This window comes from Mycteria americana, chromosome 8 (genome assembly GCF_035582795.1).
Source record: "Mycteria americana isolate JAX WOST 10 ecotype Jacksonville Zoo and Gardens chromosome 8, USCA_MyAme_1.0, whole genome shotgun sequence".
Classification (NCBI taxonomy): Eukaryota; Metazoa; Chordata; class Aves; order Ciconiiformes; family Ciconiidae; genus Mycteria; species Mycteria americana.
Window position 1 is genome coordinate 9,885,366 of NC_134372.1, and position 15,554 is coordinate 9,900,919.

At 43.1% G+C, this 15,554-nt stretch overlaps 1 protein-coding gene and 1 long non-coding RNA gene across 4 annotated transcripts; one reads left to right on the forward strand and one right to left on the reverse strand.

Moving 5' to 3' along the window:
- Window positions 1-2,755: 2,755 nt before the first annotated feature.
- LOC142413507 (uncharacterized) lies at window positions 2,756-13,098 on the forward strand. Its single transcript, XR_012776826.1, has 3 exons — window positions 2,756-3,446; window positions 8,895-9,059; window positions 12,422-13,098. It is a non-coding gene; the product is annotated as an uncharacterized LOC142413507 (long non-coding RNA).
- On the reverse strand, window positions 5,819-15,520 carry SOX30 (SRY-box transcription factor 30). 3 transcript variants are annotated; one of them, XM_075509712.1, is made up of 6 exons: window positions 14,631-15,520; window positions 13,167-13,406; window positions 11,624-11,803; window positions 9,168-9,660; window positions 8,323-8,415; window positions 5,819-7,142 (listed from the first exon to the last, which is right to left on the reverse strand). In XM_075509712.1, the coding sequence occupies exons 1-6, from the start codon at window positions 15,340-15,342 to the stop codon at window positions 6,770-6,772; spliced, it is 2,091 nt and encodes a 696-aa protein (XP_075365827.1). In that variant the 5' UTR covers window positions 15,343-15,520; the 3' UTR covers window positions 5,819-6,769. The 3 variants fall into 3 exon arrangements, with proteins under 3 accessions (XP_075365827.1, XP_075365829.1, XP_075365828.1); XM_075509714.1 differs by lacking the exon at window positions 11,624-11,803; XM_075509713.1 differs by lacking the exon at window positions 8,323-8,415.
- Window positions 15,521-15,554: the final 34 nt, after the last annotated feature.

Below are 15,554 nucleotides of genomic sequence, written 5' to 3' on the forward strand. Positions count from 1 at the left end.
CCGAAATCCGCCCCTGCAGCCCCCTGCCCGGGGGGGTGGAGGAAGAAGAGGAGGAGACACCTCCACCCCACCCCGGGTGCAACAGCGGCTCTGCCCTGCGGCACGGGGGTGTGGGGCTGGGCTGGGCTGGGCTGGGCTGGGCTGTCCCCCCGGCACCCCGGGGCAGGGGGAAGCCTGAGCGCCTCTCTGGGGCTCCCCCTGCAAAACCTCGCCCCCCCCGCCCCCCAAGGTCTTTTGCCAGCATGGAAATCCATTGTGCCTCAAAAGCTAGCAAAGAGGGGAGACCTTGTGGAGGGAAGCAGCCAAATCGTTGTCAAGAGGCTCCTGTCGGAGCGGTGCTATGGCTTTAGCTGTTCATTTATTTATTTATTATATTTATATGTAACACTATCAAACCCTTCATGGCTGAACCCCTGTTTCCAGAGGCATCCTAAATCCCTCTGCCTCTAGGAAATGCATTGCCCTTCGATGGCTGAAGGGATATAGGCTGAGATTTATTGTGCCCATGTAAAAGGGCAGAAGCAAAAAGATGTTCACTGCCTCTCTCCCCTTAAAGCAGATGGAGGGGCTGGGGAAGGGCTTGGAAACATTCACAGCTTGTATTCCCTGGGCTGCCCTTCAGGGATATCCACTCACTCCCATGAGGTTCCCAAAGGAGCATCCTTGTCTTCTCCTGCATCCTTCAGGGCTAACCCATGGGTTGTGGTCCATGCATCATATTTTTGCTAGTCCCCTGCCCTGCAGGGGGTTGAGCACCCAGAAGGACTGCCAGATGCAGTGCTTCGCTGCTGGGTTAGCCAGCGTGGCTCAGGGTCACACAAGGAAAGGAAAGCACAAGTTAGTGGGGCAGTGCTGAGGTTACCAGCTGCAAACGGCTGAGCTCCATGGTGCTGTAGATGCTCCTTGCACACTCTGTGCCTGTGAAAAACAACTGCCTTCCCTTATGTCAGTGTATTCCTGCTGTGACTCCCGGGCAGCTCAACTGCAGCCACGCTAGCAAGGCTGCAAGGCTGGACTGACATGCATTCTTATGGGGTTGGCTCAGAGTGGCAAGGAAAGGCATTACCTCTTAGTCATACTCTTCAGACAGCCATTGATCCACATTATCCATACAACCTTTTCCATTCATCTCTATACTTAAAGTGCCTGTGTAGGTGAACCACCAGGAAACCAACTTAAGAAATGGGGAGAATTTGCACCTGGCTATGTTTCCGAGTGTATCGGTAAATCAGGCCAATAGGAAATTAATACTCCATTTAGAATAAAGGTTTGCTAGGTAATAGTAATGATTTTGTCTCTTGTCCAGAGGTTTATTTATGCTATTGAAACCACTGAGCAGTCTTTTACTGAAGGTCTTTGCTGATTCCTGCCACTGTGCCCAAAGGAAATGTGACTGTTTCCATTTGCAGATGCCATTTTAGTTTAGGACTTTCATATATGTCCCCTCTCTCCCCCAGCACTTCACACGCTGAACCTTTGTGATCTTGTGAAGGTCAGTTTATTGCTGATATCACTCTGGCAGAAGAAAGCTAGGACATCTTGGGGACACCTAGAGAGAATTACCAGGGTGAGCAGGCTATAAATGACATTTTAGCTGACCTGCAGACAGGTCACAAATTTTCATCACACAACTAAATCATGTTATTTCCCAGAGCAAAAACCCAGGGACCAGATTTCAGCTCTTTCCTAATCATGTGGAATATCTTGAAGGGAAACCTTGAATTGTTGTGAACTCTCCCATTTGTTTATAGCTGCCTGTAATATAGAAGAAAACAATGGCACTATTGTTGATGCTTTTATTATAAATAAGTAAAAATGCAAGTCAAATTTAGACACAAATTTAGCTATTCTGCTTTCATCTCTGCATAAAATTTCTGTCTACCCAAATGAAAAAAAATACTTTGATGAGGAACATGTATATTTGCACTGAAATATTGTCACAAATCTTCCCAGTACAACAAATCTTCCCAGGGATGGCTCCATATATTTCTCTAAAAGAAGATTAGCTCAAAAAAAGCATAAAATGGAATAAAAGGAGCCTTATTTTAAGATTGTTAAAATACTTAGGCCAACAACTATCTGCTTGTAATTGTTGTCAGCATTCAAGTATCATAAAAATAAAATACATGCAATATTTGCATTTGTTATGTAGTGATATTTTTATCTTTGGATCTTGGTAATATGAGAATTGATATCTTAATTTATAACCACCAGAAACTCCCTCTATAAAAATATAACCACAGACTGTGCAGTTGTTATATATAGTTTAATCTATATATATATATATGATATATCACTTACATTACTGAGACATTGTTGCATGGAAAGATTCAGGATATTCTAGCCTTATTAACAGTGCTCGGATGCTGTAACGCTACCTGCCTCTGGCACAGGATGAGTCAGATCCTGCCTGTACCCATCTCTTCAAAAGCTCTTACTGAAGTCAATGGGGCCTTTGCCTGATTCACAGAGCAAGGCCAGGCTTTCAGTTATCTAGGAATTACACAGACTCAGACTCATTTCCTTCAGGATCCCAACTGCCTGATTAAAAGTGTCAGCTGGGAATTTGGAAATCTGTGCTCTGTTCCCTTATCTATTGCATCCCCTGTGATCAAGGGATGGACGTACCTCTCAGCTGCAGCCTCCATGCAGCACCCAGAGCAAGGGGCGGTGCATGCGGTCCTTCAGTAGGTTTGAAAATGAGGTGTTTCAGTTTCCCCAGGGCAAATCTGATGTGAATGCTTTTGCAGTGGGGTTTCTGCACTTACTCGACAGTTTGCAAGATGGTTTAACACTATTGTTGTTAGCTGGAAAGCAGAAGATGATGATTCTCCCATTATGTTCATAGTAAATTAGGAGTTAGCCACCTACAAGGAAATAGATCGACCTACAGAGGAGAATGCCTGTGAAAGAAACAGACTTATGCGGAGAATGACTTGGACATGTGTCGTGCTAGAAGCTCAGTAATATTTCATTGGAACTCTCTCTTCAGAAATGGGAAAGGTTGTTGAATGAACTGCTTTGAAAAGACTCCTGCTGACACTGGAGAAAATGTTACCAAGAATCAAAGTCTTAGAAGGAGAAGGTAGAAGACTTTTTGTCCTGCCTAACCTCTGCATTTCAGACACTCGACTGATGAAAGAAATTTTATGTCTTTGGCTGGCTTGAGTGGAATGTGAAATCTTCCATTCTGCAGAACATTTTTCTCCTTCAGATCACTTGAAATGATCAAAGGAGTAAGGCTGTGAATCCGTGAAGGCTGTGAATGGTGATTTAACAGCGAACTTCATTATTCTCAGTCTTAACAGTTGAGAACAGCTTCGGCTGACCCAGAATCTTCTGTTTAGCTTTGGTTTTCCACCACCCATGTAGGACAGTGGGAATACTTGGAAGAGCCCTAGAGCAGCTGTCCTGCCAAAGAGGGAGAAGTGCTGTAAGATGATCAGGTACTAGACGAGGGCTTGTGCCGATGTGCTGTTAGTGAAATCATATCAAAGCACTCTCTATGCTTTTTTTAAAGGGTGGGTCACTGCTGCTACTTTTGCTTCACTCCTACAGGCGAGTGAACTTAATGGTAGAAGATTCTATATGCTGACACATTGCATCTTTTTAACTGTATTTGTACATGTAAAGCACTGTAGTCCTCTCCACGCTGCCTGCAAACTTCTCCAACACAATAGCGATTATACTGAAGTAGTTTATTCTCGTAAGAGGAGGGGAACAGGTATAACAGCAGAAGGGCTTTTAATAACATCCAATCCATAAAACTGTCCAGTAACTTTGGAGAAGAAACTCATCTCTGCAAATGGATAGCCCCAGGCAGTGATGCAGCAGGAAGCACTACTAAACGTCTTTAGACTTTTACAGCAGCAAGAGGAAAACAAACCTTGTTTGCAAAATCTGCATCTGATTTGTTTTTCAAGCTGAGGAGCATGCAAGGTGAATTTTAGTTTAGATTAAGGTAAACAGCAGAGAAAGAAGGAAAAAAATTCTTATAAGAGAGTAGAGTATGTCTCTCATATCTCAAGTACCCTCTGCCCTGCCATGAAGCAGGCTTGCAGGAGGGCACACACTCGCCATGGGACTGGCCCTGCCTATGACCCGCTTCACACGTTGCAAGAGGAGAAATAACAGCACAGATACTTGGCACTTCAGAAATCTGCATTTAGGAGATAAGTTCGAAGGTGGGCTGAAAATGACCTAGAAATTGGAGCTAAAAACCTCTTCTATCACAAGAGAATTCCCCCACGCGGGGCTGCAAGAACATGCTAAGGAATGATTCAGAGGAAGCTAGGTTTGGATGGGTTGTTCGTATAATTTTCACTTCTGTTGTAGACAAGACACAATAGTCTTCAAGAGAGCTCAGCTGAGGGCTGGGTCCAATGCCGTAGACTTGCAGACACAGATCTCGTGCAACTGATTCAGGACTTCAGCTCTCGCTGGAAGGGAAGGAGGGATCAGCCCTGCATTTTGTTTCACGTTGATATATCCAGGATGTGTTAACCTTCAGTCTTCTCTTCTTCTGGCCTTTGTGGTATTAATCAGGGCAGATTTCCACTGAGGGTATAATACTGTGTTTTCCTAACTGACCAGCAAAGGCCCCGTTAGCAGACAGATGCTGCACAGCAAATCCCAAATCCCTCAACCCACTGAAGCTCACTCTGAGCTATCAGCACCGGGTTCACGCCAAGCACAGAGTACAACCAAGCAGCTCTGAGGCACCTCCCTTCAAACAGTGCTGGACACCCCCATATAGGAGGAAGTAAATTTGTATTATCCATGGCAAGCAACCGTTCTAGATTCTGGTGCACTGCAATATGTCTTATATCTTACTCCATAGTGTATAAAAAGAAAAATGGGAGAAGGGGAAAGTTAGATCTAGAGAATAATCCCACAAACAGCTGTTTTATACCCCGAAACATACTTGTGTAGGAATTAGTACATTTGCCCACATGCATTCCTGCGTGCCAGATCAGCTTTCAGTGAGAAGATAATTTAGAAACGAGCAGGCATTTTCTACTATTTATAAGACTTTCCTGTTAATGATTCATCTGCATTGCAGATGCAGTGGGAGCAGGGGGCTGTTTACAACACAGTTGCAATGTGTAGGGTAGACATGATTTACTCATATTTTGTGGTGTTTAACTACAAAATGCAGTAGTTGTCAAATAAGAGGTTTTGATCTTGGACTTGAAAATGGAGTTATAAGCCCACAGAAGCAGAAAAGCATTAAAATGTTGATATAACACTGAAAACTTAAAATGCAAAGAACCCAGAAGATACCTACTCTCCACCAACTTAGGACTAGCTTTTGAGGCACATGGAAATTTCATTTGTACCTGTCTTTATCAATAATGCAGTCTCAATGGATACAGGGGCCCTAAGACTCGGGTTCGACAGGACACTCAAGGTCCAACAGATCCAGTGTGATAACCCATAGAATACAGGATGCCCTATATGAGATGGTCAACGTAGCTTCCTCTGAATCATTCCTTAGGCAGCCCAGCATGGATGGACTTCTCCATCCATGGCTTTTAGCTCTTCCCATATTTCTGTGGCAGCTGGATTTACATAATTATAAATATAAATACACACACACATATATACACTAGTATTAGTAGCCCAAATTGTCTGAAAAAGTGACTTCAGCTTGTCATTCTAGGCATGTGCAGCTTAGCAGCACAGTAAGTCTGTGAGATACATGAATTACAATTTACCTGTCCCCACTCAGTTCAATGTCCATGGCTTAAAATGAGGCACTAAGGATACATTGTTCAGGTGAGTTTATTCAAATACAACAACAGCAAATTAACAGGATTCCCAGAAGAAAATGACCCTCTATTCCACAAAACAAGGGAGAAAAAAAAAAGTTAGTAATATAAATTACAAATTTTGGCCACAAAATTTTGAATTTCTTTACCCTCTGAGTTCAGCACAGATACATTCTCTATTAAAAGCCTTTGATATTCTTCAGAGAATTTGGTATTCTCTGGAGAATTCTTTACAGTACTAAATATGCTCAGGGATCAAGTCATGGCCCACTAGTGTAAGTCACAGGGCCAGATCCCATCCATTTTCCTCTCTCTGGGTGCTACCATGCCTCACCATACCTTCTGGACAATCCCATTTTTATTAATGGAACTCGTTGCAGACCAAGATATTACTGAAACTGATGTAAATTTCAAGTGTGTTATATAGCAGTTGTACCACAAATACAGACTACAGTTAAAAATTAACCAAGTTAAGCTTAAAACTGTCTCATCAAAGGAAAATTATAAAGCATTGCAGAATCATTCTTGACTTCACTCTCCGGGCCTTACAGTATTTTACTGCAGCAAGAATTACATTACAGTCATAAAACAGAATTATTTCACTTGCTAAACCTCCTAAAGTAATACCTACAAAATTATGGAAAATACCATCAAAATGCCTATTTTGGCATTAAAAGGATGTGCTTAAACACACCTCTCCTCAGGATAGCACATTATCACATGCTTAGAGCTGAATTCCTGTGTAAGTGCATTCCTGAGCCAGAGCCCAAACAATGCCCTGATGAAGCAGGTGAAACTCCAGAGGCTGTTGACCACCCCAGATCTGTATGTGATCTCTCAAAATACAAACAGATCATCAGACTCCTCAGAATGACCCGTACAGCTCACTCAAGCTACATGGGTTTTCCATTGAACACACTGACTGAAAAGACAGTGTTGAGGAAAACATTTATTTCCCATTCTATAATATTTCTCTGGATTATAATTTGTTTTAAAAATTACAATTCTCGCAACAACTTTACTTCTTCTTCCTCGTCGCTGTCAGTTACATTGACTAGGTGGATGCTGGAGGGAGTAGATGGGGTGGCTGACAAAACCTCCTCCAATGCTCCAACGTCCAGCTGTGGTAGGGGGCTTAAATACCGCTCCTCTTTGCAGCTGTTGTGAAAGGACACTACTTCAAGGCTCTCACAGCTGTGGTGGTCCTCACGTATACTTTCTTCTGGGTATTCCTTGAAAGGATAGTCTCCATCCAGAGCTGAAAACATCACCTCCTGTCTTTGGTACCTGTCTTCATAAAAGCCAAGGTATTCAGGCACTGAGCTGGAGAAATTCCCACAGCCAAATGGAGGTCGGCTGAAGGGGCATGTGCTGCAATGAAAGAGATTGAAAGTTGGCTTTCAGAAACGCAGATTGCCTGGACTTCCATTCAGCTAAGAACAGCAGAATGACACTAATGTTATCTATGCTAGTCAGCTTATCCTGTTGAAATATTCAAAACAGGCATCCTTTAAAACCATGCCTAATTTAAACACTGGGGCCATAACAAGAGTCGTGCACAGATTCCATATCTGTGCATATGCACCTCTTCATGCCAGATACATGCATGAGGTTGCTCTGAAAACAAACACAAAACCTATTGTATTTATCAATGAAATAGTATCACGGATAAACCAGCATCTGATAAGCCTGCAGTATGTTAACCAACATACTCAGAATAGTAAAACAAAGCATCAAAAGTCAGTTTGTGTTATTTCTGTATGTCAAAATTTGTGACAGAGCTGGGGTAAAACACTCTTACTTACTCTTTGAGTGAACTCTTGCATCTGTTACATTGTTATTAAACAGGAGGACTGACAGAGAATCCTTGTGCCCAATATGCGGTAGTCAATGTTACTGTTTAAAGACTGTACAGTGATAAATTTTTAAAAAGCAACTACATAGTAGATTGCAAATTGCATTACTATGTCAAATGTAACTGTATTCCTCTGGTGTCAGAAGTCTGAATTTTTATTCTGATGCAGAATGACACACGTATTGTAATTTACACAGTGATACAGAAATTCACTACATTGTTAAGGAAACAACGTATGTGAAGAAGTAATAGAGCTCTACAGTGCAGACGTTATATAAAGACATGTCTGTTGAGGTTTCAAGGAGACTATTCATCTTTCCAATCTAATATTTACATTTTTAGTGCATAAATCTGCATACATACATTTGCACTGTCAGTGCTACTCAGAAATTATGATTCTTGTATGCAAGAAATCAGTTTATAGGAATGTGAACTCATAAATCATTGTATTAGAAAGATCCTGGCATTAGCAAAGCTGGCAGCTTTCAGAAGTCCATTAACATGTGAACTCAGAACAGTCTTTTATGGTACAAGAACACTCCTCTCCCTCCAAGGCCTCACAAAACTGGCCTCACAAAACTGTCTAATTTCAGAGAACAAGGGCTAAGCAAAGTTCACCTTTAGCAATTTTGGGAATATGTGCCCTGTGTTTCTTTAAAGGACCTCAAAAATAGAAATATCTTGTATTGCACTTACCAGCTCATTAAGTTCTTTTGAGTTTGATAGGTCATCATCTGCCCTAATTTATGACCAGGTAGTCTTACTGCCGTAGGAACATATTGGTTGTTGCTATTAGTAGGAATGAGCAGTATATAAATGGGCATAACTTAAGTCTAATAGTCATAATAGTTTGTTGTGTTTCATATTGCACAGTCATGAAAGAAAAATGATGCCTTACAAAGAATAAGCATCAGTAGGCCATCAGATTTCTTGTGTTTGAGCAGCACACCCACTGTTGGGAGGGCACTGGTGCTTTCTGTGCATGCTTAGCTTAGGAAATACCCACAGGATATTACATGTGTTAGCTTGTAAATTCTGTGAGTAGGTGATCTCTCATTGGCTGCCCAGAGACCGCAAAGGAAAAACTAGGAACTACTACTTAAGTAAGAATTCTGAAGACATTTCCCACTAGGCTGGATTTCAGAAATATTGGTAGTTATGATAGCTGCAATCATAGTACCCGGGAGACATCTCACACACCTACTTTAATTCTATCCAATCATTTTCAAAATATATTTACACTATCTCTACCTAATGCTTTTCTGTAGAAATCAACTGCACTTAGATACATAAAGTGGAGAGAAGATACTTCTATTTACTGTGCGCTTGGGAGTGTCAATTACTGCAATAGTAGTATGGAGCCTTCAATAACTGGGCATATATTACGAGCAGCCTGAGGCCAGCAGGTCCCACCACACAGGAGCTATAGGAAGGTAAGAGCACCTTTCATTCTGAATGCTCCATGTGCTTTCTGTAAGTCAAAAGACTCTCTGCCTTTTAGCATTTGTTCTTACTGGTATTGAAATGAAGGGTTTCATTACCTTGAGGGGAAATAGTGAGGTCCAGGTACAAAGTATGGGTGGTGAAATGAAAATCGAGGAGGTACTCCAAAGAGACTGGCTGGCTGACCAATGGGAGGAGACTCATAGAGATGTGAGTGAAGAAAAGGGGTGGCTTGGGGAAGAGGTACACCTCTAGGAAAAATAGAAACCCCTGGGTACTCCTTTGGGGGCTCACTATTAGAGACAGAAAATCTGCCATTATTGGTGGTTATGTTACTTGGGTTTCTGCTGAAGCTCTCAATGAAAACTGGTGTAGGTCTCTTCAGAGAGCAATTGAGCCCAGATGATACATCAAGAGCTTCTGTCTGAGCAGGTTCAGCAAAGTGCTGTGGTGAAATTACAGGGTGCAGGGGCAGGGTTGGAGCTGGAACAGCCACTGATGCGGTGCTTGCACTAGTAGTCTGGAAAAGAGTTATTGGACCAGCATGTTGAATGGAAGAAGCCGGCAGACGGATGGCAGAAGGAGACTCACCTTTAGGAAAGAGAACAGTTATTTATCAGACATGAATAGAGGAAGAGATTTATAAACAGCATGTAGCAAACCACAGCCAGAGCCAGAACCATTTCCCCCAAAACACTTTCTAGCATTACTTCCCTGCAATTCACAGTCATACACCACTTGGCCTACATATGTTCTGACAGATGGGCTTGGAGCCCACACATTCAAACTTCCTTCTACAGAAACCCAAGGGTGAAAGAAGAAGGAATTGGCTAGTGAGTGTTGAGGCTGCGAGGCTGGTGAGGGCTGTGTCTTGTCCTGATATGGCTACCGAATGGGGCTGGAGCATACATTTAGTACCTGAAGCTCAGAAGACCTCCCAAGTCTACCAGCTGAGTTGGAGTGACCCAAATTCTTAACAAATCTGTGTGGTGCCAAAGTAGCAGCGAGGTACAGAAGCAACAGTTAAAACACCCTACTCTCCAATACATTTTCTTACTTGTTTCACAAATGAATGTACTCACTAGCCAATTTCACTTTGAAACATTTTGCAGAACATACACTTGAATGTAGTTTCAAATCACACGTCATGTCAACAGGGCTGCCTTTATACAGAAAGATTTCACAACACATTGCATAAGTATTTTCAAACCGCACTACCTAGTCTAAAAGTCTAAATTCTGAGTCAATGGGACTTAAATGCATCTAGATTTTTAGTTTGTATTTAAGAATCATTTCAACCACAATAGGATAGTAAACTCTGGAATGAAACATAGTAGCATCTGAGGACAACGTAACATTATAAAATACAGTATGGTGAGAAAACAAAGAATACTTTATTCAGTCAAATTTACAGAAGGATTTGAGAAAGGATCACATCACTAACTCAGAACTTCACCAGAACAAAGCTGAGTGTTCTCTTTTACATCTCTGAATATTACCACACAGCATAAACAGGCATCGCATTTTCTTGTCTCCTTATAAAGAGAGCAGCCCTTGTCAGTACGCTTAAAGAGAAAAATGCCATTGCCTGCATCTAAGCTATTTGTTGTTGAAATCCACTATCGCTGCACTGACAGAGCCAGCACTCTCTCACCACAAAAAATGCAGGTCAGCTATTATACTTGACTGTGGGCTCTCATACTACACTCTATTTTGCTGCCCATATTGACGTCTTATAAAAAGGAGGATCCTTCCATGTTAGGTGCAACTTTTTAATGCATTCCTTCTGTAACTATATTTTTGTTTGTATAAAAGCTGAGCTATGTATGCTCAAAGTGTGGGCATGTGCAAGTTCATAACAACTACATCTAGAACTATTCCAGGTGTGCATAGATACCTAAGTAACTGTTCATGGAAAATGTGCAAATGAAAAATTTATTTTTCAGATTTAGTGACTGGTTTAATATTGCAGCACACACCTTACTAACACCCTACTAACTTCCTTTTTGATGACCTTGTTGACAGTCTGCTGTCTCTTGTAAGCAGTCTAAGTTGCTGAGCATTTGCTCTAGAGCAATGGTGCCCTCACTACCATGGAACACTAACATCGGGGTGGGGGTGCCATGGACCAAGCTAATGAGCTTTTTCAGGCTTAGTAGGGCAGGGTTGAGCACCAGTGCAGTCAGAGCTGGTGAGGTAAGATATATGTGAGGTGGAGACAGAACAAGAAAAAGAAAGAGCTGTAGCCTAACAGGGAGCAAGTGTTGAGTAATAGAGAGCCAAAAAGACCAAGAGATAGCAAGAGGTAACCAGGAGCTACAAAGACAATAGCAGGGATCTGTGGGCAATGAAGAAGCCAGAAGAATTTAAGAGGCTGAGGAAACAGTAGGTAGAGACTAGGAGGCAGAGGTGCAGTGCAGAGGAGGACTGATAGAAACAGTGGTGCCAAGAAAGACTGAGAAATTTTTAACTATATCTACACTAACATATGTATAACTTTTACTACAATAGGAAAATTCTGAATTTTTAAAATCATTCACTACTGCAAACTCACAGACTGGATGTCCAATACTGTTCTTAACATTGGGGATGACAACAGAGTAAGCAGGTGACTGGAAGGGACAAATGCCAGCTGGATTTGTAGCGATGATACTCTGAGAAGCGCCGGAAAATACAGCAGAGACAGGCAGTGGAAAACGCTTTCTTTTGCCTGGTCGTGGTTGATAAACCCAACCTGTCAGAGGTGAAAAAAGATGCAGACATCCAATTTTTGGGATGGCCTCATTCTTTATGTAAAGCTATGATATCTGTAATTCTGAAGTATCTAAAAAAAATGAGTCAAAAACTGCTCCTGTAGTCAATGGCAATACTCCATTTGTTTCAGTGAGCTAGCAAACAGGGCATTTTATCAGAGCTGGAAATAAAATGGACATATTTGGGCATTGTTTCCGTTACTAAATAGTTACTGTTCGTGAGATGAAAAAATACAGAACAGCGAGGAGTGACATGGCACAGCTGAGGAAAGCAAGTTAAGGAGAACATGACACACTACCATGGCTTTCAGTGCGGAAGAAAACCACAACTGTATTCAAAATGTGGATCTTTCCTGATTGTTTCCTTAATCCCTTAAGTCTCACATACACTTGCAGATTACCAGAGACAATGGAAAATATGACACACTAGGAATCCTGTATAGATTTTGGAGGAGTATGTTTGCCTTTGACTTACAACATTAACCAAACACTAACAGATTTATAAATATATTATGAATTTACACTGAGCAGCTTGGTTTCTTACACAGGCTAACTCTTAATGCAACTTTAAAGAAGCTCTTTTTTTTTTTTTTTGGAAGGGTGCAAGGAGAGAGGGAGAGTGCTGCTCTTATCTTTTGCTTGTTTATGACAAATTAGTCAGATCTTGTCTACCAGGATTAGCCATAATCATGAACAAGCAGCATTATGACAACAGAGAGAGAAAGGATCACGACACCTGGTATCTCAACAGCTTTTAAAAAGAGTGTTCAAAGTACTTATGCTCTGTTTTATTGAACTGCAGTGTTATGGAGAAATGAATGTGTTAAGGGTACAAATTTTTAACCCTTTTGACAAAAGGCTGAGAAACATCATCTTCCACACCATTATTTGGGAGCCCCAAGTTTACACGTTGAAGAATCCCACAGCATACAATGCCATTTGTGCTTCCTGTGACATTTCCCTTTCCTGCCTTTAAGGAATGGATGCATGTGTCACCACAGGTCACTGGGCAGCTCTTTCTGGAGCATGTAAAATGACGCAGCAGGCCATGTTCACAACAAACTCACTACCTGGCCATTAGACTACTAAAGCGTTCAGAAGAGTTGCTGTAGCTGTGGTGGTCTAAGACCATAAGAAACATTAGAGGTTATGAAGGGTGAAACATCATTTTGGATGCTTTAAAAAATTAATATGCTTTCAGGCACTAGAAAGCTGACAGAAGGACTGCAAGCTTGAAATTTTTGTAATTTTTTCCTAACTCTATTACTTGCTCTAATGAAAGAGATCCATTTTTCAAAAAATCTTGCACTTCTAAAGCATTCAGGTAAATAAATACATGTTTACCAGGAAATTCCTCTCTGTGCCTTTGTTTTATTTTCTGAGCTTCGTCATAATAGGGCTGCTTCTGCTCTTCAGTCAGTTTGCTCCACTCCAATCCAAGCTGAACACTGATTTCTGCATTATTGGCAGCTGGGTTAGCTTTTGCTAGGGCGGGCCGATGAATCCTAGCCCACACCATAAATGCATTCATTGGACGCTTTACATGGCCACTTTTGTCCTTGCTAAATGGAGTATCTGGCATACCTACGCAACAAAACGAGGAAAGATGATCATCTTCCAGGCAATATATGCAATACAGGTTACGTTCAATAGTACATCAAGAGGATATTTGGCAACAGTCAAAAGAATCACTAGAGCTTTGGAACACATGAAACTCGATGCACATTTGGAGAGCAGTTCCTAGAAAAAAAACCTAAGGCTAGGGGAGTAGCCTCCACTAACCTTCACTGAACCACTGCATAAGGAATCATTTACCTGGCTTTTGTTACATATTATTAAAAAAAAAAAAAAAGAAACATATGGGACTGCTAACACACTGGTTTGGATTTCATTTGGCTAGATTGTTTTCTTATGAATTAATAAACTTATGAATTTATAAACTAAACATTGTCTAGCATAGACCATATCACTGCAAACTTGTCATCGCCACCAGAACTAAGTGTCCAAAGCCCTAACAACACAGGGAGCAGATCTAATGATAGTATGGCAGTTTAGTTCCACACCTGTGCACTCCCGGGCTTCTCAGCTGAGTTTGTTGCTGTTCTGGGTTTCTGGTTGGGTTTTTTTTTTTTCCTCTCTCACTCTTTTCTCAGATTTGGACACTCATTTTGCTGGAGGAACCTGTGTTACCAACTGACTGTTACAGGACACCCAGCTTTGGCTCTTTGTAAACACAGACTGCATTTCAATTGAGCTGGTGACATGATGAACCTCCCAACTGATCCCTGAGCAAGAAATTTCCTCTCTGAAAAAGGCTTAGAAATGAACTCTTCCACATTATCAATAAAGGGCAAAGGTCTTCTAGTCTTTAAGACCTCAATTTAAGTAATTAATTTTGAAAGCCTAGGTATCTTTCAAAAAAAGTAAGCTTTTAATCCAGACGTTTCAAAATGTTCCTCATTTAACATGTCCAAATTTTCTCAGAGAGGTGTATGAATGCTTCCTAGCTTTAAAAATCAAGCAGATTCCTGACCTTACTTAAACTTGCAATCACAACTCAATGCAATTCTGAACACTGCTATAAGGGGTTTAATGCAGTCAGGGAGCAAGTGGACAAAACTGCATTGATTTTAACAAACCACTAGAGAACTCTGTGCTCCCGTATGTTTACGTCTTACTCTGTACAAACTCCAGTCTGTCCAAAGGGATGATTCTCTAACACGACCTTTCCACTTGTGTTCTCCTATCTGATAACCTGTCAGCTGTGTGCCACTTACTGAACCCTTCCAGGCTCCCTTAACATAATACCTGAATCGGAGGGTAGTACTGTGAGGGGAACATTTTTAGTTTCAATCTTTACTGAAGGCTCCAGTAAAGACTGCATTTTAAGAGGCACTTGTTTCACCGGCACTTTAGTCACATGGATCAGCTCTGGCGGCAGCGGGCCTTGGATCTGTATGCGGGTCCCAGGAGGTAAGGGGTGAAACACAACTGGGATCTTCAGCTCTTCAGGGAGGATCCCAAACCCCTCACACAGCTGCGCCTTGCGGTCATCGGTGCTGGCGTGAGCAGGCCCACACAGGGAGCCAGCCGGGGCATCCTCCTTTTCCACCTTCACCCCGCAGGCCTCAAAGGCCACGTCAGGCGGCTCCACTTTGACAGCACCTCCTCTCCAGGGCTCCTTCCCATTGCCCCTCTTCTCCAGCACCTTCACCTCGTTATGGCCTTCGCCGCTGCCCCCTTCATGGCCCCCGTCTCTCTTGATGGGGCCGCGGGCCTCCTCTTTACCCCCCCAGGGAGCCGGGGAGCACCTCAACTCGCCCCCTGGCTCCCTGCTGTCCCCGTGGCAGCCCCGGGGATCTCCCTCCTCCGGCTCGGGCTCCTCGACTTTGATGTGCAGCACCCTGAAGGGGCCCTTGGCCTCCTCCTGCGGGGGGGGCGGCGGGGGGCGGCGGGGGCCCGGGGACGGCTCCGGGGGAGCCCCGGAGCGGCGGGGGCGCTCCCCCGCCCCCCGCTCCATCCCGCCGCGGCCGTTCGCCGCCGCCGATCGTTGCGCCAACGCTCGCCGCGCCCTCGCGCCGCCGCCACCCGCCAATGGGCGCGCACCGATCCCTCCTCCCGCCCCCGCCACACGACGCGGTCGCCATGGAGACCGGTGGCGGAGGCGCCGCGCTGCCGGTCGTTCGCGCGCCTCGGGGGCCCGCTGGAGCCATAGAGAGGTCCGCCTGGCAG